Raw genomic sequence first — 21,525 nt, 5'->3', positions numbered from 1 at the left:
CCTGATAATTTATTTGGGCCACCCCGGTGGATGCTTGCCCATGTACTTTCGGCAGAACTCGTACAGTGTGACAGGACTAGTTACTTATCGTCGAATTTATTGTAGTTTGTTTCTATAACTTACAACACCGACGAAGACAGCCTTGATGAGTCCTTTTTGACAGTCGCGTTTGCTTTTTTCAACCTTATAAGAGCAACTCATCCATTGTAAAACAAAAAAAGTAAATATCCACTATTACATCATATGAACGCGACTGAACTAAACCTTCGTTTCAAACCAACGTTCCTTACTAACTATTAAATATAAGTTCTGATTCATTCACATGACTGTGGGAGATGAACCATCTCACCTATTGCATAAATTTCAAATTTTTCGTTCTCGCGAAGATATTCTGCTGCCTTCTGGGGAGGACCACCGATGTTCGACATTCCGTCTGTGATAAACATCATCACCCGGTGGCTGTCCGCACGAGCTTGTGGTACAACTACTTTCCTCACCATTTCCAAAGCAAGTGCGGACGCAGTAGCCCCTCCCATGTACATTATTTTGTCAATGGCTTCGATGGCCTTTTCCATCGTATTCACGGTGGCCTCTCCCAAGTTGAACTCGAGTCTTGCTTCAGTACCAAATGACACTGCTGCTATTCTGGTTCCGTCGGCCCTGAAAAAAAAAAACATAACGACAAACGATAGTGAGCAATTATCCTTCTTTAGATAATTGCTCATAAAAGGGTCTCTGTTCCAAGTGGAGTTTTGCTGTGCCCATGCAAAATTTTAGACACCGGTTGTGCAAAATGACCAAAAATGGTTTCATCTAATTATTAATTTAAAATAAAATAAAATGGTATATTAAGAGCCAGTGCCCATAACTATGGACCAAACAAAGGCACAAGTCGAAAAGTGGACGAATCCGAAATAAAAACTTCCCGGTTTGGTCGTGTCTCCGGAGATTTTGAATCCGGAATTTAAAGTGGGAACTTTGAATCCGAAAACTTTTGAATCTGGAGAGTTTTGTCGTGTAAACGATTTTCTCTCGAATCCGGATATTTTTCCGCCTGTGATCTTTTGAGTTTGCGGTGGAACGAAAACGGCGGATCGAATTACCTGATCCAGTCGTAGTCGAGTCGTAGGCACATTGATGGCCATTTGATGGGGGTCGCTGGGTGATTACCTCGTGCTGTTTCAGGTGTAGGTAATCACTTCTATAATGGGTAATGCCATACTCCTCAGAAACCCAATTTATACTTTACTGCGCAGATGACGACGATGGCACGATCGAAAACCTCGACGGTTCTAGATATTAAGTAAAGACCAGAATAAATACCTGGAGAGACCTGACATGATGGACAACAGTACCGTGGTCCGCGAGTTGCAAAAAAACTGCAGACTGTCTCAACCTACCCGTAGCCTTATTTTCGGAGGCATTTTGTTTCTCGTTGTCGAGGCAACAAACTGCTTGTTAACCATTCCATCATGAATGTTCCCGGAGTTATCGTCGTGTGTAAACGGTTAAGAATCCGAATATCCTTTCACTGTAAACCCCTACTAATCCGAATACTCTAAAATTGATGAATCCGGGAACTTTTACGAATCCAAAAAAACTCCTTTAGTGTAAACCTAGTCCTAGATCGACCACTGTAATGTTTATTTGTCTACCATTGTTATGATCTGCAAATTTCAGTTAATTGATCAAACAACCAAAGTAGAAAAGATGGATTTTTTCCCAGTATGATCGAAACTTAAACGCAATTTCTTCCTGGGCTAATTCAATTCAAGAAATTCCGGGTTTTCTAGCTGAGTTTGAGCATATTGTGTAGGTACAAATTTTCTACACAGCTAGAAGAGCGGAGATGCCATCACGCAGTTAGTAGTTTATAGAAATTATGGTATTTCCACTTGACTTTATTTGTCAGTCAATGATTCAGTTGCCATAAACCATAGAGGATTGGTTAAGTGTATCTCTAAAACTGCCACTATATTGTAAGTTATCAGTGAAATCAATAAAATAAACAAGTGTTAAAATCATTTCCCGGAGTACTGTAGAAATGTTCTTTATCAGGGATGTCGTGGGTGTTGCAATGCAAATGAAAAAACATATATATTTATACTAACTTAAACAACAACAACAACAACAACAACAACAACAAAACATTTTCCATTATTTTATCTACACAACGTTTCAAAAATTGCTTTCATCGGATTGCTGGAAACGAATATTTTACTCGAGAGTGGCTATCGCGTCACGCAATTGTTTACATTCCAACGGCGGATTTTGGGCAAAATATATGAGAAACACAGGCCAAAGCGGGCGATTGGAAATCATTTGCCCAGAGATGTTTTTTGATAGCCTAACAGGTGGGTGTATATTTAACCCGTAGAAAGTGTTTTTATGGTATCTAAAGTTATAGCCCATAGAAAAATATGGCGATGTTTTTGTGCAATAATTCTTTTGCGACACACTGTAAAATTTTGCGTGTCAGTTTGATCTCTTTTCGGGCTCAAAACTAACTTTGATTTATTTTATTTTTCGCTCAGTCATACCACGAAGACCTGAACTGAATATAAAATCCATTGAAAGATTCTCAAGTAGCTGTTCTGCGAAGCGCGAAGCAATCAAATATTCGGAAAATTCAGCAAAACCGGAAGTAGATTTTGAGCCCAATCGGGTCGAAATCGTTTTTGGCGTATTTCTACCAAAGAAAGCTGTATTAGCAGAAACTAACTATGGTCCGTTTCTATTCTTACTAGGACCTATCTATGGACAAAATACAAACGAAATCAATTTTTCGACTTGTGCCATTGATAGGCGATTTAGGTCCATTTTTATAGGCATTCACTCTTAAATGGAATATTGCAGTGGACTTGTACAGGAGATTTCAAGAATTTCAAAGGATTTCAAATGCCATAATCAACATGTTCTATTAAGCATCTCTGACGAGCCTGACATGTACATTCGAAGCTAAAGATAAAGTCGAAATTTATGTATTGTAAGAAGAATCAGTGATTGATTGGAAATAGAAGTATCGTTTCGAATCGTTCATTAACGAACAGGATCAGTTGCCCTGGTAACGCAAGATTTATGGACAAGTTTTGACAATGTTAACTTGAATGAGAGAAATATTTGATAACAGTAGTACTTTGAGATTGTTTGTTGAACTGAGAACAATCTAAAATTCGTTTGCGATTGCCAATTCTTTTAACTCCTTCGCCCACTATTATTGGTCTGTGATAATGGATCACACAGATTTGGTACGGCATGGTTGGAGAAAGACTTAAGACTACTGTAGCATAGCTTTTTCATGAGCAACTGAAGCAATAGCAAGGGATTATAAAATTTGTAAAACACATGGCCGTTCCAAGGTCTCTTCTCAGCTTTTCGTACGAAGTGTAAAATAGCGTTCCATTGAAATTAGCCTGCAGTGCATGCGTCATTTTGGAACGGAACGCTCGATAAACCGTATTTTGGATGCCGCTATCTTGGGTTGCAATTGGATGCTTGACCGGTAGGGGTTGAGGCAGAGGAGGCCTTCTCCCTGGGCAATTTTTCCTCGCCCCAATTCTCCACAGTTGACAAATCCAAGAAGGCAAATGTGTACTCGCGCGTTCAAAATACCCCTGCTCTGCAGGCTATGAAATCGAATATCGTAGCAAGCAGACACATATCAAAAAGGTTTATGCACTGTAATCTGTATGTTCAAGACTGGACGCAGTGGACGCACCCTTGATGAGACACGAAAACCTTAAACGGACGCTCAATACCTTGGATGCAGCTGAGTCTTCGGCTAACAAACACGACTGACTGACTGACTGACTACAATGCGTCATGGGTCCATACCTTTTGCTGGTTCCAATGGTTCTCACAAGCTCTTTTGCGAATTCCAAGCCACTCTTAAAATCAGTGCCTTTCTTTACACTGCTGGAGGCATCAATGACAAACACCAGATCCAGTCCGCCATTTGCGTTCAGATTAATGGCTCTTCCACGAATTTCCATCCCAAGGCCCTTTGTCTTATTGCACCCGGTCGCGTTGTCACTATTGCACGTGTATTCCAACAAAGGATCAATCAGGTTTTTTCGAAAGTTATAAGCAGTGGTGTTGACATCTTTAAAGCGATCTTCAACCTCATCTGCAAGAGAATTCTTTTGATTGGCGATGTAGATTCGATTTTAAATGTGATCAGTACTTAGGGACATTTCCGCCCAATTTAAGGTACTGATTGATCGAGAATCTGGAAGACACGAAAGTTAGTTCCCAGTGTGGCGCAATTTAGATTAATGATAATATAATTCATACATGCGGTGATCAACCTTCTAGTTTTTCGTATTTTAAAGAAATGTCATTTTTTACATTACTGTAGAATTGCTTTTCAGATCATTCGCAGAGAACCATCTCTGAAGCACTTACCTCTACAAATTGCCTCTGTTCCATTCCAAGTTCCATTTTCTGAACACTTTCTTACTGCAGAACCTTTAAGGACGAATCCAGGGTCACACTCAAATGTAACGATATCTCCATTATTGTACTTGCTACCGTATTTTCGTCCGCTAATGGGAGTTCCAAGAACTGGGCAATCAGACCCTGAAAGGAAAATACAATTCATTTCATCATATCTGTAGCTTTCAAATTATGTTATAAATCGTATTAGAGGTTTTAAAATTTCCGAATAACTGCTCATCCCCCATTTTCTAATGCATTAGTTGCAGTTCCCAGAAAGTCACGACCATTACTCTCTAAAGCCGTAACTAGTTACCAGAAGACCAAACAAATGACTCGATTATCTCTTACTTACAAAAACTTCGCAACGCCCAACTTACTTCCGTCTTGACAGGTGGTCAAAGAGCCACTCCATTCTTTATTTTCCAAGCAGGTTCTTTCCCTGGAGCCATGCAATTCAAAACCTGACTGACAGGAAAACCGTACCGTTCGTCCGACGTAGAAATATCCAAAGCGATCACCATTGTCTGGTCTCCCAGGGTCGGGACAAGTTTTAACTGCAAATCACAATATACAGTTTGACAAATAAACAAATTTTGCTAGTGACCCTTAACTGCTGAACTGTTGCTTGAATAGCTTGGAAGCAAGCTCTCGTGGCAGCTTCAAAAGTAGGCCAAGAGCTGCAATGAGATCTTGCTCGTAGTGTGTTGGTGTTAGGAAGGGAGTTATTCTAATTCATAAACTGAGCCAGTACAACCAACGGTATACCAGCAAGGTTTGTTTCTTTTTTTCCTAAACGTGTCATAAGCGCTGACACCTTCGAGCATTCCAAAACCTCTCACATACAAAGCCAGAACAACTCAAAGTCATCCTAAGAAATTCCTTTTTTTTATGTACAAATATTTTTGGCTTTGATCTCAACTGAACAAAAGGTTATGACTCAAGATGATCAGTCCCATTAAAACCGCCAAGCCATCGTTGTTTACTGTGGATATTGATTTGATTTTTTTTTTATTAGACTCGAGAAGGAAACGCTTACTAAGGCAATATGGGGGTCTGCGAGGTCTCCAACCAAATTCCAAACAAGTCATAGTGTCACTGCCTCTGAGGTCATATCCTTCATTGCACTCAAATACCAAAGTGGCACCTTCGAAGAATTCTGGGTCAGAGGATGAAACATTGCCGTTTCGAAGTTTCCATTTGCGATATTTCAAAGGATGAGTGCACTTGATGGCTGCAAAAGGAAATAAAAATACGGCATATTGTTTTGTAAGATAATCCTGGAAAATGATTTGAAAACAGGGGTATCAAAGAAACTTTGTCTACTGAATCTACTGTGATCAATCGGGGTAAGATAGTATTGACAAGAACAGCTGTTGGTGATTGGCGCTTCGAAAAACTGGGAGAAGGTCATCTTTAGAGTTGTGTGGATACAATCTCTCCATCTGACGATGATTTTTTATCTGTATAAACTAATATATTGACTAACTCTAAAGGTGACCCCACCAATGGAATACACTTGCCCGAATGATCACGCCAGGAAAATCTAAGACAGACACACACTTGAACTTTCCACTTGTATAGTTGATTTTTCTATAGAAATCGGCTAAGTACAGGGGTAGACACCCCCTATTCATAACTTTCAGAATGACATTTCATTTCGCAAATAAAAGTAGTGTCTTCACGTTTACTAATGGTGTCATGCTTTTCAAGGTGTCTAAAACTTGCCATATGGCTCATCCCGTCAACTTTGAGATAGAAACTGACAAAACGTAATTGCCTTTCGAAACAAGCATTCTGATGTCATTCAACGTACTTATCTCCCTCTAATGTTAATTTCGTGGACTGTGGCTCATAATGTATAATAGGTTTTCTTAGGTGAAAAAGCAGAGTACGCATTTCTGGGTTAGAGGTGTCGTTAAGGACGATCAAGGGAGTTTTGTTGTCAGTCTATCGTGAATGCAGGTAGTATTGTTGAAAGGATGGATGAAAGATTTCGAAACCATTTGCTTTTGATCTCTTCAGTTCAACTAGAGTTCGATTATGGCCGATTGAGTGTTCGACTGATTGGCAAGATGTTTTGACGAATTCGACTCCATTCGATTTGCTTATCCCAATCGAAATTCATCAAACGATTGAACTTCGAATGAGTTCGATTACCGGACGTTCGATAGATTTTGGCGGGATTCATGGCATGTTGACTCGACTTACGCGTACAGGTAGGACCAACGGACCATTTTGCATCTTCACCACAGGTTCTGTTTTTCGGTCCATCTAGGGCGTAGCCTTTTTCACAACTGTAGGTCAAAGTATCCTCAAAGTTATAACTTGATCCATTAGCCTTGGTATGCGGAATATCCTCCGGTTTTCCGCAAGGTCCTAACAGAAAATATGCAAGGGTGCACATGAAAAGATGGACAAAAAAAACTCAAAGCAAATGCTCCCCTAGGAGTTTGCATTGGTTACCTCGTTCTAGCCCACGCCATTTTTGATCAGGTTACCTCAAGGTTAGCTCATTTTAGACAATCCAGTTAAAAATAACCCTAAAAGTTTCATAAAGGGCTACTGTACCTCTGACAAAGCTTTTATAAGTCAGTGCCCTGGGTCACTACCGTATGAAAGGGTCTGGGATGCTGGTCGGACTGAATTGAACCAAACCCCTAAAGACCCAAAGGAGACCAATCCGGGTCGTATTCAAGTTTTATTTTACCGGCTGAAAGACACTATCCTTAAACTAAAATCCCCTTGATCGATCTAGACCATCAACACATTTTGACATAGCTCCAACATTACGTAATTTGTGTGTTAAATTCGTTCTGTAGTGGAGAGGTGTTCGAGTGGGTTTTTACTCTCCCCAGATTCCACAAGACACATCATGGTTTACGCCCAGGCCGAGTTCCCTCATGAATTCAGGGAGATTGTTTACTGAGGGAAATGTGACTAAATTTAACTTACGTAAACATTTGGGAGCCTTGGACCACTTTCCACCAGCTCCACATCTTCTTCTTCGAGGTCCGATGAGCGTGTAACCTTTTTCACATCTATACTTCAACCTATCATTGGAGTTGAAACTCGTGCCCGTATACTTGGCGTTTGGGATGTCTTCAGGTTTTCCACAAGATCCTTTGAATGTATTAGCTTTACCAGCATTTCAGTATCGAATCAGAATACAAATACATTAGTTTACATCATTCATTAACTTTGAAACAAACACCTTAAAATAAGATGCTGCTTGCTATTGTATTTGTTATTGTTAAGTATTGATTGCTCACGCGCCAGGAAAATTATGTAGTATAATTAAGCAAATTAAATCTTACGTATGATGATTCTATAAAGCAACAAGGAATTGTATGGAATTGATTATACCATAACACTTGGGCTCCTTCCTTTCAATCCACGCCCCTCCCTTGCAAGTCCGTATTTCCTTGCCAACCAACTTAAAGCCTTTATAACAGCGGTATCTTGCCTTACACAGACCAGTGTGTATTTCGATCGCGCTTTTAGTAGGTGGGTTCTTCTGTACTCGCCGGAGTAGGTCACTGCATTTCTTATCGCAATCTAATTTAAGAAATATTATGAAAATAAAGATATCCAAATATCCTTCTTAAGGTGAACTAAAGTAGTGAGCCCTGCACCTACATACGACCTACGCAAGAACGTGTAAACATTGAAACTGGACATTTTGGCATCGAGTGAATTGTTTGCTTGTCAAAAGAATAAAATACTGTGAAGGTGTATTAATCAACATGACATGAGCGTGGGACAAAGAAAAATTCCCGAGTCCCCGACAGGAATCGAACCCATGACCCCCTAAACACCGGGCGGGCGCTCTATCCACTGAACTACGAGAACTCATGGAGAGCTAGGCCATTTAACTGAGTTCATATATGACAGGTGTCCTGCATACTGCTAGGATCAACGCTATCGAAGTCATCGTGAGTAGTAATAAGTTAATAAAGATGGTGAATTTTAAGCTCGGTGATGAAATGTGAAGGTGAATTAATCAACATGACACGAGCGTGGGACAAAGAAAAATTCTGAGTCCCCGACATGAAAAATTCACCAGCTTAAAATTCACCATCTTTATTAGCTTATCAGAATAAAATACTGTTTGCCATTAGGAATGTATTATTATTGTATCGTTACTGTTTTGTTTTTGACCATACATGTACGTTTAGATCCGTTTAGCCTTTATTTGCATGGCAAGTACTCTACTGAACTTGCAGTCAATAGCTTATAAGCGCATCAGTTTTTCTTACTAATTATTTACTTTACTTGCTAAAAATTACCATGAAGCCGGGCAAACTTCAAAGCCGATCTAAACTTACTTTTGCTCCGGCGGCTCCCAGCACTTTCAATGCAGGTTACCAAAGTGATCAGAAATAAGCACACAAGGATCTAGAGAGCGGAAGAAATACATGCTTTACTAAAAACGTCTAAAAACGTTTTTTCCTGTTTGATGTTTACTCAATTATCTTATACCAGGCCAAGCCAAAAGAGAATTTAGTGCAAAATGTCTATGAACTGAAACAGAAATACTAACTGCTTCACAAAAGCGCCTCGTGTCTTTTACAGTAGCACGCCCACCTCCCGATTACACCATCAGCTGTTTGTTAGCTTTGTTTGCCGGATTAATAATCGAGGTTTGCACTCTACGTTTAAAGACGGGTTGAGCATTTTAACCACGTATAAGAAATCACATGCAAGAGGTGCGAGGCACGGGACAAAATTAGCGGCAAAAGTAGCAACAGCCAAAACACTTGATCAACAATCTTAACATCTCTTTCAATGAAGGAATTAAAATGGGCGCGGAAAGTGGTTAACCTGGTATTAATGTTATAGGTGCATCTTTACTACAGCTTACATCTGCATTGGAATAAAAACAAATGTTATTTGCGCAATGAAAATCGATACTCTTTTGACTTCTGAAAGTTCTTATAACATGCTTCCTTCTCAGACTTTATAACTTCAAAAAAGATTATACTTTAAAAAGCATGGAGACTGAGTAGATAGCTATCTATCGGAGCATTCTTCCTCTACTTACTTAAGATCAAACTTGTTATTTCCACGCAGACATATGCTGTTTTCAAATTTTTTCCTGTCATTTGATGCGAAAACATGCCACTGGATTCATTCCGGTTTAATTAGACACTGAATTAGATCACTCTGAACGAACGTCAAACGCCCCCGTGCAGGATAAATCAAGAGGAACAATATCAACATTTGAACACTTGTACTATGAAGAATTATTATTATCGCAAATTGTAATCAGTGGATTCTTCTGATAAGCGACTCCGCTTTGTCTTAACTTATCCTTTTCAAAAACTGCTTTGACGACCTTTTCAATTGTTTCGGCTTCCAGGTTTCTAAGAAAGAGAAACTTCAAGATATCACGTAAATGACCTCGTAATTCTGGTTAGTATTTTAATTTAGTGTGTACGTTTTTTTGCTTGTTTTGTTAATCCCAATACGTTTGTTACAGGAGACCTAGAAATACATCTTACCTCATATCTCGAGAACATCTTGCTCTGTTGATGAAACTTTCGATTAGGTTTTACTTGCAAATATCTGTTATTCGACTTCCGCAGCAGCGTCTTGCTGTGGCCAATCCTTTGGTTTTATTTTATCCGCCTGAGGCGATGCGATCGAATGTTGCTTGCACAGACGAACTTGTTGAACTTCTGCCAAAGACAAAAGCGTGCGCGCACACTGATCTGTTTGAGCTAACGCTTCAACGGAAAGAAGGTCAAATTCTCAGACGCTTCAAAAATAAAAGGTCAGTAGAGTTATTTGCTTCCTGTGTAAAAAAACATATTTTCCTCGCTTTCTTTAGCGCTTTTTCTGCTCCATGCTTTGTAAGCAACGTCTAAAAACCATTTTTGCTTCGTGCTGATTGAATCAGCAATTCGTTTCTTACATTATGGTGAGAAAACGAACGATAACAGTGCAAGATCAAGAAGGGGCCAACTAAGACCCCACTAAACAGCCAAGTTCATGAATGACGACGCAAATTGCCCAATAGCTATAAAAAGATAAGCCGCGGGGGTTGAAAAAGTTGATTAATTACAATCTCAGCTGATTTGGCTCTCGTAACATTAACAAACTTCGTTCTCAATGAAAGTTCGCTGACTAATTAATGAATTTGGACTTCCTGTCGAAAATCCAGAGCGAAAGCATCTGTTGTTTCCTCGCGAAACAGTTGGCTAGTTGTCAAAGCAAGGATATAGCTGACAAGCAATTGGATTAGAGGTGCTGAAAGGTAGAAATCTCTTTAGCACGTTCGTGCACGTTTCCCTTTCCTTGCGGCTGAGACGCAATAGAGATACTTCAAAAGACATTTCGTCTTCGTAAACAGAATGTACGGTGACAAGACGCATCGTATCTGCAAATACGCTTTTTGTCTTTTTCTGCTTCAACTGGCCGTAGCCCAAGACCAAACCCCAGGTAAGTAGATCAACACTCAGTGGCGATGTATATTCTTTTCTTGTTGATTTCATTGCATTAGAAATTCAAATCTGCCTCGTCTGTCGTTAAGAAGCGACTTTATATTAAAGTACATGTACAGTATTTCTTGAATGTTCAGACTTCTGAAAAGAACACTACCATCTTGTAATTTTAAGATGAATTGATGTGACGCTATAAAGCAAGTATCATAATTGCGAAATTGGAACTCTCCAGATATCCAGCCGGGTTTGTTGTTCCTTAATTTCCGCGAACGTCTGGTTTACATAACCGAAGATAAGACACCTCTTTACACTCTAGTGTGGGATAGGGTACAAGACGATTTTTCCTGGTATACCTGGGGTTAGATAGCGCAGTTTGCCTGACCGGGAGTCCCTTACTGGACAAATATCCCTTACGGGGATGGGCAGAGGTTTTGCTGATTTCATTGGGGTCCTGAGGGTGTGAAGAAGACTGTAACGCAGGCAGTAAAATCGAAACATGTTATGTCACGCTCGAGCCCCGTTACACGAGTTAAGAAAACCAGCTGCTATTTGTAGTTTTTGCAGTATTTAGAAGGAAAATATTTAATGTATTTTTCTTTGTTACACTCTCAAAGTCTTAATATGCAGCGTGAAAACGTTTCATAAAAGCAATTTCCTATTTTGACCTTTTTTTGTGTAGTTTTCAGGGTTTTTTTTCCAGCAATCTAAACCAAAGTTATTCAACGCGTTATTTGAAATCCTGTATCGAGGATCTCTTCTACGTGAAATAACTTGTATATTGATTAGCGCTCTTAGAAATGATAAAATTACTAGAAATTGTACGTTTTTAGTAGTCTAAAATGGGCAAAACACTGCACGCTAAAATGGCCAATCAGCGATATTAAAATGACTTTAATTATCCAAGGTTTTTGTTTCTCGAAAATCTGGCTATGAACTGTGTTAGAACTTGCAACTAACCTAGGCCTTGATGCTTTAAATCTGATTTCGCGCGGTACAAACACGATAGAATATTAGTTCATCGCTTAGCGCATTATTTGTACTCCTCTTCGTGAGGTTAGATAATAAATAGCAATACAATCACTGTCTATAAATTATCTGTATTCTCTGTTTTCTGTATAGCCAAGACATGCCCTGCCCCAGAAGCTCCTAAAAATTCTATAACAGTGGGAAACAACACAGTTGGCTCAACCGTCAAGTTCTTGTGTAAAGAAGGTTTCTTTCGACTTGGAAGACCATTTACAATCACATGTCAATCAGATGGACAGTGGACTAAATCTGATGTGTCATGCGTAGGTAAGTGTGGAAAAAATTGCTCTCAAACTGCTCCTTGTTTTTTGTTTATTTACTTGCTTGTTGTAAATATCTGTTTATTTTGTTTGTTTGTTTGTTTGTTTGTTTGTGTTTTTTTGTTTGTTTGTTCCTCTGTCTGTGTATCTGTCTGTCTGTCTATCTGTCTGTTTGTTTGTTTGTTTGTGTATTTGTTTGTTTGTTCCTCTATCTGTCTGTCTGTCTGCTTTTTGGTTTCCTTACTTTACTGTCTCCTTCATCCCATACTTAACACCACTCATCTTTTTATCAGCCGTAAGCTGTGGAGATCCAGGATCTCCCGTTAATGGCAAACGTGAAGGCTGGTTGTTCCAGTTTGGCAACACCGTCAATTTCACATGCTTGCCTGGGTATGAGCTAGAAGGACCCAAGACAAGAACCTGCCTTGCCAATCAAACATGGAGCGAGACACAGCCGATTTGCAAACGTAAGATTATCTACCTAGTACAATTTTAGCCTGCACCGAAATTTTCTGGAAAAAGTCTCGCGACAAAAAAAAAAAGTCTACCTTAAAGTGTTTGGACTAAAGTCGCACATATCACTACACCTATTTTCTTTTTCTAACCACCTTTCTTGCCGCCTCCAACTAACCGAACGCCTGCAAAAAGGCTAATGGAACAATATCACATTTAGAAATAAAAACAAATTGTTGCTGTGTGGCACTTTGAATTGAAATGCATTGGATTAACTGTCAACAGCAAGTGCTTAGGAAAAATTTTTTTTTTGAGACGTTCCGAGAAAAATCCCTTCATCAATCGAAGAAGTGGTTCTCCCGAAACGTCTTAAAACATTTTCATAAGCACTTTCTGTAAACAGTTAATCCAATGTAATTGAAAAATATGTCGGCATGATAATTCTCCTTTCGTTGCAATACACACTTGACAGTATTTGTTGTTTGTTATATATAATCACTGTCAGTTGTCTCCTCTATTTTTCTCCGCATTAGATCCCTGAAGTATTACTTTCTATGACTCTCTTTGTTCTATTTTGACTTTAGCTATCACGTGTGAGGACCCGCCAGCGGTGGCTGACGCGGAGATGTTCGGCGGCGGCTTCGTGTTCGGAGCGCACGTGCATTACACGTGTCGCGAAGGTTACCAAATGCAAGGACCAGACAATTTGGCATGTGGAGAACAAGGAGAGTGGATTGGTGAAGTTCCCGTTTGTACAGGTATGTTCCATTTCAGTTGTATTGAACCAGTGTTTTATAGCTGAGTTCTCTCAAAGTTCAGTGTCTTCAAGATGCTTGTGGTTTTCAAGTAAGTTCTCACGAATTAATGCAGAAGACGAATATGTAATATTAGGAACTAAGGTGATGTTTGGTATCTACGCATTGACCGGCAACTGGTGGGTAGTTAGGTAACAATCATTACAAAGGCATCACCATCATATCAAAAATATGGAAATTATCAGACAAATCAAACTTATAGTTCAATTTTCAATCACGGCTTTAGTAATAACCTGTGCAGACCCTGGTATACCGCAGTATGGTTCAAGAAATGGAAGCGAAGATTTCAAGTATGGCGCGAAAGTCTCTTTTCGCTGCAACAAAGGGTACATCATATATGGGTCTCACGAGCGGAGCTGCGATGGTGAAGGGGAGTGGACTGGGGTACAGCCGTATTGCGTTGGTAAATAACCTCTAAATGTTCCATAGCTTTCTTAGTTTTTTTTTTTTTCTTTTTCTTTTTTGTTACAGCCTTTTTCTTCTCTCGTCTTTTCTAAACTTTTTTTCTCTTCCCCTTCCCCTCTTCTCTGCTTTACTCTCGTTTGTGATGTTCTTTATGGCCTGTCTTACCACGCTTTTCTTCGACTTGCCTTCACAATACGTGTCAGTCTTGTACATATTAGTCAGTAGTGGACACATCACAACACGAAAGAATGACCTTTTTACAACTACTGGATTATCATTTCTTTTATTGGCTTTTTTAACAGCGTGCGCTGGAGTTGACACGCCTGTTTTCATCAGGAAAGGCGTTCGTTTTCTACGTGGATTAGTCAAGGAAAAACGCGAAAACGTCGTCACAGTGTTGACAGAATCTTCTGATGAGGAAAAGGACATCGTGATCTATGGACAAGGGACGCAGCATTACATTATGGTAGAGGACATTCTTCCGTCTCCGAGGCACGTCTTTTTGGGAACCCGAGTCATAGCAAAACACGTGCGAACTGGAAAGTACACCTTCGCTAGAATTGACGCTATCAATGGCGACAAATATTCTGTCACCTTCGAGGACAAACAAGTAACCGAAGGAATAGTGGCTGTCGAGTCTATCCGCAATTTGTATCCCCCGACGTTTTGTGGTAGGTAATCATTGATACTTCCGGGTAAGGTGGCCAATATTGCATAGGATATATATCTCAGTATTGCATGTTACTCCTAGCATCTTGTCGCATTGCCGCAACACGTCATAGAAAGCGATACGATTGAATCTTGAATCTGACGAATAATAAAATCTCCTCGCGTCGGAAATTATCAGATCGACCACTGAGCCTTACAGAACGTTTATTAAAACCGCGGCCATTCAGACAAAGAAAACCAATCAGATGGCAGAACTGAAACAATAGATACCAACATGTCAAATCCAGCAAACAACATGTCTGGTACAAAACAAGTCCACTTTGAAAATGTTGGAATCTATTGTTTTAGTTTTGCTATCTGATTGGTTTTCATCGTCTTGGTGGCCACGGTTTCAGTAACCGAACTGTAACATGTTACTTCAGCGTGCTAACTCAAGAGCCTCTAGATTGCTTCTATTTTCATTTTTTTGGAAATTTAGTATATAAGGGAACGTGCAAAGATCTCACAGTTAATCCCACCGATTTCTCTTATAATTCCCTATTTTCTTGTGGCTACTGTAGCAACGTGCCCAGACCCAGGAAGCCCAGAGAAGGGCTTTAGAGAAGACAGACTGGAGGAATTCATTGTAGGGACAGAAGTGGAGATTGGTTGTGAGATTAATACCAAGTTGAATGGCACAAGTAAACGAAAATGTCTGCCCAGCGGAGAGTGGACGGGAGAACAACCAACTTGCGTGAGTAAGTGGAAATGTTGTTTTAGACTGAATCTAAGAGCGACTTGTTGGATGGAAGGTGACAGTTGTTGTTACTGTATTAGCTTTATGATTGATGGGTTTAGTTTGCAAGAGAATGGCAAGCACAATCCCCACTTCAAATAGGTACTGGGCAAAAAAAGATCCCAAACACAGGTCTCTTGGAATTCGGTGTGCAGCAGAAATGAAATAGGAAAAAGCGTGCATATTAACTTAGCTTGATAGAAACACCCGAAAAAATCCGAGTTGTAAAAAGCCGAGCAGTAAAAATTAAGTACATTCATAAAGGAAGTACTTTCAAATTCCTTGAAACTTTCTAGAGTGTTTCCATCGTGGTATGCGCATATAGCGCATATTGCTTTATGAAGATCTGTGATCTCACCACCGATCAGCGTCCGTTGTATGACAGCAGTTTTAGAAAGTGAAATACCAAATCTGGATTACATAACCCTTAGACTTAACTTGAGTTTTTCGTTTAACCTCAGTCACCTCTTGTTGGGATCTCGATGTCCTTCCTCCCAAGAATGGAAAAAGAACTGGTAACGACTTTGGTATTGGCAGCATTGTAACTTTTTCTTGTGATGAAGGCTACGAGCTGGATGGAGAATCGAAGCTAACCTGTCGTTCAGATGGTCAGTGGTCTGATATGGTGCCCTTGTGTAAAGGTATGTTAAACAATCTCCATGCTTCTGTTCATTACATCAATGTATCTTCTGCATAACTAAGGTATTTCCTTTGAACTTAACAGATCGCTGCGAGGGTGTGTCTTGTAAAGCTTGGGAGAAGTGCGTTTATGACAGCAGCAATGGCGTCAGATGTGTCTGTCGTGATAACCTGGAATGCCCAGCTGATTTCCAACCAGTCTGTGGCTCGGATGCAAATAGTTACAATAATTACTGCATTATGAAGGCGACAGCTTGCAGACAAGGCAAAGAGATGGAGAAGACTGCAGATGGTCCGTGCACTCCAGGTATGCCTGTTTTTGTTGCTGCAGCTGTTGTTTTGTGCTTTCTTTTTTCCTTACTTTTCTGTCTGTCTTTCTGACTGTTCGTTTGTTTGTTTTTTTTGTTTGGTTTTTTTTGTGTTGTTTTCAGCTTCTGCTTTGGTTTCTCAATTTTTTGTCGATAGTATGGCCTAGCTCAACTATTTGTTTCCAATTTTCATTTGCATCTATTCACAGGAGCAATTTGTCAAATCGTTCCATCCAGCAATTGCAGGGGGTATTTTAGAAACTTTTATTTCAACTTGGAGACCAATGCGTGCGAGCCGATCGTCGCCGGTGGCTGCCACCCAAGTGGCTGGAATGGCTTCACCACTATAGAAGATTGCAACCGCACTTGTTCAGGTAAAACATGAAGCCTTAGCTACATTTGATTTAAGGTTGTCCTTGTATCTACAGTTCAGTAGTCATTCAAACTAGCATATATATATATGATTGTTTTTCAGGGTATGCACGCAGGATCAGTGTGGCATTTGTTATGGTGTTTTGCGCATTCACTAATTAGGGACTATAATTATATATGTGCAGTCACGTTGATTTGGATTATCCTTTCCTCGTTCGTTGCTTTATAAAGGGTCCACATTTTAAGAGAGGCCCTTTCCCATTGTGCAAATATACGATAATGTTTGGCCCGGCAGTTGAAGAGGTAGGGAAGAGGGTTTCTAAGTAGGCAGCAGCCTACTAGAGACATCCACATTCAAATTACAAACTGCCAACATCACATGCAGTTTCCTTGCCTCGAATCAAAGTTCCAAAGCCAACCCTACAGGAGATTACCAGAAACAAGCAAGCTGAAATGAAGTCGTGAGCTAAGATGCATGGTAAATCCGCCAGACAACGAAATGTCGGACAAGATTATTCAATGGACGGGGCGATAACTTTGCCCGTGAACTTAAATGAAACTGAAGAGTTCTTAAAACCAGTCAATTTGAATTCGTTGAGAGACTTACTACTTGCGCGTTAATTTTTAGTACAGTCTAAAAGGATCCTATCGTCTTCAAGATATCTTCGCAAATCCTTGTAAATTTTTGGGTCTTTGTTGGATCGTATCAGGAGATTATCATAATCTCTTGGTCATATTTAGAAGCCGTAATTTTGCGGATGCAAAGGGAAAAGAGCTGGTATGTATAACACTGCGATTTGGTCTTAATTCTGCTTGTAGGAATGGAATTTGAGCACTGGGAATTGCGATTTGGAAAAAAAACGGGCTGGGAAATGGGATTGGTTCCCCGCCCTCCTCGACGCCCCCTTTAGGACCCTCTTTATTTAAGTGCTCCATATTCCATATACCTCAGCAACAGACAATGGAAGATTCCTTCAGTGATGAAGTCGCACAATCAGTCAACACCCATCAACTGAAATATCCAATTATTGATTGGATATTTCACTCGCTTAAACTGATTACAATTGAAGTTATGACGAATAATATGTTAGAATATTTCCTGTCTATTTCCAGCTTTTTTACTTCTTGACTATACATTGTATATTGCGGCAGAATCAAATTTGCATTACGTCCTGTGAGTAACATTCTGCATGGTGAGCATGGTGTTTTTCACTAGATTGTAAAATAAGAATTCGATAAAATAATATTTAATTTTCAATAGCTTAGCTTTTTACGTTATCCATACAGTGGATGTGTGTGCTCAGCCAGCTGACACAGGACCTTGTGAGAAGAAGACAATTCGATGGGCGTTTCACTCAAAAGCAGGACGCTGCAAGCAATTCAAATATGGAGGCTGTTTTGGTAATGAAAATAACTTTGACACAGAAGAAAAATGCAATAAGCGATGCCCACCTAAAGGTAAGAGGTTTTTGTTTGCTTCTTTTGTGCGATCTTTTGCTTTGTTTGCATTTTTGTTTCTTTGTTGGACGATTTTCCTTTTCTTAAAGTTTTATCTTATATTGATTTCTTCTTTCCACTTAATGTTCGATTATTTCACGTCTTGTCTCCTGCTCCATGTCTTGGTCTTTCCCAACTGAGGTTTTTGTTTGTATTTTACCGCTTCTTTGTAATGAACAACACAAATGATCTTGAAGTATCAACTGTGTATCCAAACCCACTTGATGTCACGAAATTGCATGAAAACCCAATAATAACAGGGGGGAAAAAGTGACAAAAATTCTCAGTTGTTTTATATCTTTTAGCCTCACGTGCTGCCTTTGTTTTTCAGCTAAACCAAGTGAAAACTGCCCGAAGTGTGTCCAAATGAAAGTCGGCGGGGTTTGCCGAGGAAGTAATATTGGTAAGTCAACGGGTTCTCGCGATTTATCCTTTAAAATTGAGAGTCAGCGTTTTTATGATACAATGTTCATCAAAGTATACGAAACAAGTGACGAAAGGAATTTTATAAGTAGACTACGAGTAGTCCTTCTTACGCCTAGTCCGTTGGGCGTGATCGTTAATAAACCCCAAGGAAAACAAAACGGACTAAGCGAAAGAGGGAGTATTTACACTGTAGTGTATTTTATTAGCAACATCGTCTAAGACCTCAATTCACCAATAAGCCAGAACCTTTGTACTTAGTTACGCATGTAAGTATCTATCCTAGGTATGAATGCTAAACCTCTTCCAAGTTACACATGTCAAGTTCGAGGTTAATAAACGAGGGTCTTGAACTCACAATGCCACATCAGTCCAGCTGGTTTTCGCAGGGGTCCATTATTGAGGTCAAATTGGAATCTTGAAATGTTGGTTTTTCGAGAGGGAAGAAAATCGGAGTGCTGGGCTGGAGAAAACCCTTCCTTCACCCTCACAAATCTCAACCCATATATGGCACCAGGCCGGAATCGAAGCCAAACTACATTTGCCTGCGCCACCCCTGCTCTCCATAGTTATGCGTTTCTTGTCCCCAGAGCCTCCGTTTCGATTGGTCACGTGGTCGGCGATCTACTCGTCAACGACATTTTACGACGAGTAGCTCTGGGGACGAGAATGAAGTTATGCAAAAAGGGACTCAAAGAACCTGATCTTGAAGTCCGCTTGTATTTTTATTCAGGGTTTACTTTCTCACGTTTTTTGCGCACTGAGTTTGTATGGGCCCAAATGTTGTCCTGCCAAGTTTGACTGATTTGTACAGAGTATTTTTGTTTTGTTTTGTTTTTCAGCCTTTATCGCCAAGGTCAAGAATATATTGCCAGAAGACCCGGCAAAGAAACATGTCCGCTATTTGGTTGCAATAAATAAGGTGCTAAAGAACACCAATGGGTCCCTTCCTGAGGGGGACGCGGTCGTCAGTGTCCCTTATGATAAGTCACCAGACTGCCCCTGCCCTTCGCTACCCGGCAAGACTTTCATCCTGGTGGGTAATGTTGTAATTGAATCCAGAGAGGAAGTCCCCAAACCGGGTCTTATCCTCTCTCAGCGAGCATTTGTGCAAAAGTGGAACAAGGATAACAAAGATTTTCTCGCAAAGTTGCAGAGAAAATGTGGCGAACATATGGATTTCAAAGGACTGATTTAAACTGAATTCTCTTAATCCGTTTTAGCTAAGACGCCTATATTGTTACTGTTGCTGTTAGGGTCTTTTTTGTTTGTTTGTTTGTTTGTTTTTTGTAATTATTATTTCATTTTTTCGCTTACATGTAACAAGTAAATTTAGGGAACTGTAGAGGTAATATGAGGTCCATATTTCAAGCAAGGTATTTTTTAGCTCGTATCATCTCTGGGTTTATTTGCTTTCCAGTTTTGTAAGAACGCGACTTGAACAGGGCCTAGACTGAGAAAATCGCTCTAAAAACCGCTTGCTCTGTTCCTTCTCTGGACCCACGTAAGTTCAATCCATTAAGTTAAGCTCTTGAATAAAAAGAAAATAAGCCTAGCAGTAAATTCCTTAATTGAATTTAGCATAATCGCCATCAGCTATGAAGCTTTATTATAGTAACTATGCTTGTAAACCTTATGCTTGTAGTAAATAAAACTGCTCATTGTAAAACAGTTAGTAGTATATTTTCGTTCGACTATTAGCAATGATTTTCTTGGTAAAAAAAAAAATTACAATGACCAAACTATCAAGAACACACGTGTCGATCTGGATACAGCCATTTAACATCACGTGCTTCAGTCGTTAGTCCACATGTGGGCCTCTCACAAGTTGTAGGAACGTTTCGGTTGCTTAAAACAGAAATGAAATGGGAAGGTTCCACTAGTGATCCCTTCAAGGAAGAATTTCAGAAAGAAAAGTCTGTTCACCTTGAGCTACCACACACTCTATTTTCATTCGTATATTTTCTAACGTCAAGCCATGCTTCCTCCATAGCGTAACCCCATACTTTACTATGTAACCATGGTTACACACCGCTTACATAAAACCAGGAATACGGCTTCTGATACAACCCACAATCCTCCACTTGGCTCTAGTGAAGCTGACTCTAGAAACATCAGCTTTACAATTCCGCTATGGCGTGCGGTCAATTTATCGTCATTGACTTCAAGTTGATTAGTAGCTAATGGCTTCAATTCACTTGCCCTCCGACCCGGCGCATGACATCTTTGTTCCATTTTACAACCTTGTATCCTAGCGGCCAGTCTCCCTGGCGAGAGATTACAATTGAACATCGCTATGTCGAGCTGGGCTATTTCGAATTTTCTGCCATTTCAAACTGAAATCATTTTTCCTCGTGATATCAGTTTTTCAGTCACTTACTATCGGCGATCTCTAACCCCGACGCCCCGAGCTTGTTTTCGCTTCCATGACGAGTTCGACCGATATACCTCCCCTCAGATACGACAAAGATTTTCGAAACAGTACTGTGATCAGTTGACTGGGAAAAGCGAGGGAACTGGGAGCAAAACAAGAATAGTTGGACAGAAAATAGTCTCCCACGCTGAAGTTCTTCGGGCTCGTCCCACATTCCTCCCCACGAAAGGAAGGAACGCGCGACGAGCCCCGTGGGAAGCTATAGAAAACGCGGTCCGAAAGTGTATGCATGGCGAGTCCAAATAAACAGGGTCATATTCTCGATTTCTCAATTCGGCAGATGATCCGCTGCAACTCTAGCCTCCCAGTCCTGCGCAGACACTCTTTCCTGGGGGGGGTACTCCCGAAAAAATGGGTGGGAGTGTGCGGCCCACCTCCCAAAACCCTCACCCTATTAATTTATATTTACGACCAAAATCAGCGATTTTCCCTACCCTATTTATGACCTGACCAAACATTTGATACCCTATTTATGGCCGTTGTAACTGGCACAGTTGCTCTAAACATAATTTATGAAGGGCTTTTGTTGGTCGTCTTATCGATGATAATGAAAAAGTAGCTTGCTCTAA

General features: G+C 40.1%; 2 protein-coding genes across 2 annotated transcripts in view; one reads left to right on the top strand and one right to left on the bottom strand.

Moving 5' to 3' along the window:
- The window catches only part of LOC110064576 (uncharacterized), a 28,380-nt gene extending 18,012 nt beyond the window's left edge, over positions 1 to 10,368 (bottom strand). The window contains exons 1-10 of the mRNA XM_089275260.1: positions 9,939 to 10,368; positions 8,763 to 8,832; positions 7,801 to 7,992; positions 7,390 to 7,572; positions 6,646 to 6,813; positions 5,474 to 5,668; positions 4,815 to 4,991; positions 4,405 to 4,578; positions 3,835 to 4,126; positions 350 to 660 (exon numbers count right to left, since the gene is read on the bottom strand). Coding sequence (XP_089131386.1) covers positions 350 to 660; positions 3,835 to 4,126; positions 4,405 to 4,578; positions 4,815 to 4,991; positions 5,474 to 5,668; positions 6,646 to 6,813; positions 7,390 to 7,572; positions 7,801 to 7,992; positions 8,763 to 8,832; positions 9,939 to 9,956 — 1,780 coding nt within the window. The 5' untranslated portion in view covers positions 9,957 to 10,368. The remainder of the gene's footprint in view (positions 1 to 349; positions 661 to 3,834; positions 4,127 to 4,404; positions 4,579 to 4,814; positions 4,992 to 5,473; positions 5,669 to 6,645; positions 6,814 to 7,389; positions 7,573 to 7,800; positions 7,993 to 8,762; positions 8,833 to 9,938) is intronic.
- A 165-nt stretch (positions 10,369 to 10,533) lies between these two features.
- On the top strand, positions 10,534 to 20,193 carry LOC110064577 (CUB and sushi domain-containing protein 3-like). Its single transcript, XM_020771643.2, has 13 exons — positions 10,534 to 10,878; positions 12,000 to 12,173; positions 12,460 to 12,633; positions 13,204 to 13,377; positions 13,661 to 13,837; positions 14,142 to 14,510; positions 15,069 to 15,245; positions 15,745 to 15,924; positions 16,008 to 16,229; positions 16,440 to 16,604; positions 17,890 to 18,060; positions 18,431 to 18,502; positions 19,365 to 20,193. Exons 1-13 carry the CDS (start codon positions 10,791 to 10,793, stop codon positions 19,718 to 19,720), a joined length of 2,499 nt encoding a protein of 832 aa, XP_020627302.2. The 5' UTR covers positions 10,534 to 10,790; the 3' UTR covers positions 19,721 to 20,193.
- The last annotated feature ends 1,332 nt before the right edge of the window (positions 20,194 to 21,525 follow it).

Source organism: Orbicella faveolata, unplaced genomic scaffold (assembly GCF_042242905.1).
Source record: "Orbicella faveolata isolate gen_17 unplaced genomic scaffold, um_ofav_v1 contig_36, whole genome shotgun sequence".
Lineage (NCBI taxonomy): Eukaryota > Metazoa > Cnidaria > Anthozoa > Scleractinia > Merulinidae > Orbicella > Orbicella faveolata.
Note: the sequence above shows the minus strand (reverse complement) of the source record. Positions and strands in the feature narration are given on the sequence as shown.

What these genes read in the sequence shown, in the direction of transcription:
- LOC110064577 (XM_020771643.2), top strand. Translation starts at nt 10,791, where the DNA reads ATGTACGGTGACAAGACGCATCGTATCTGCAAATACGCTTTTTGTCTT. An exon ending in AGCCCAAGACCAAACCCCAG is followed by an intron (nt 10,879 to 11,999) that starts GTAAGTAGATCA and finishes TTTTCTGTATAG; the next exon opens with CCAAGACATGCCCTGCCCCA. An exon ending in ATCTGATGTGTCATGCGTAG is followed by an intron (nt 12,174 to 12,459) that starts GTAAGTGTGGAA and finishes TCTTTTTATCAG; the next exon opens with CCGTAAGCTGTGGAGATCCA.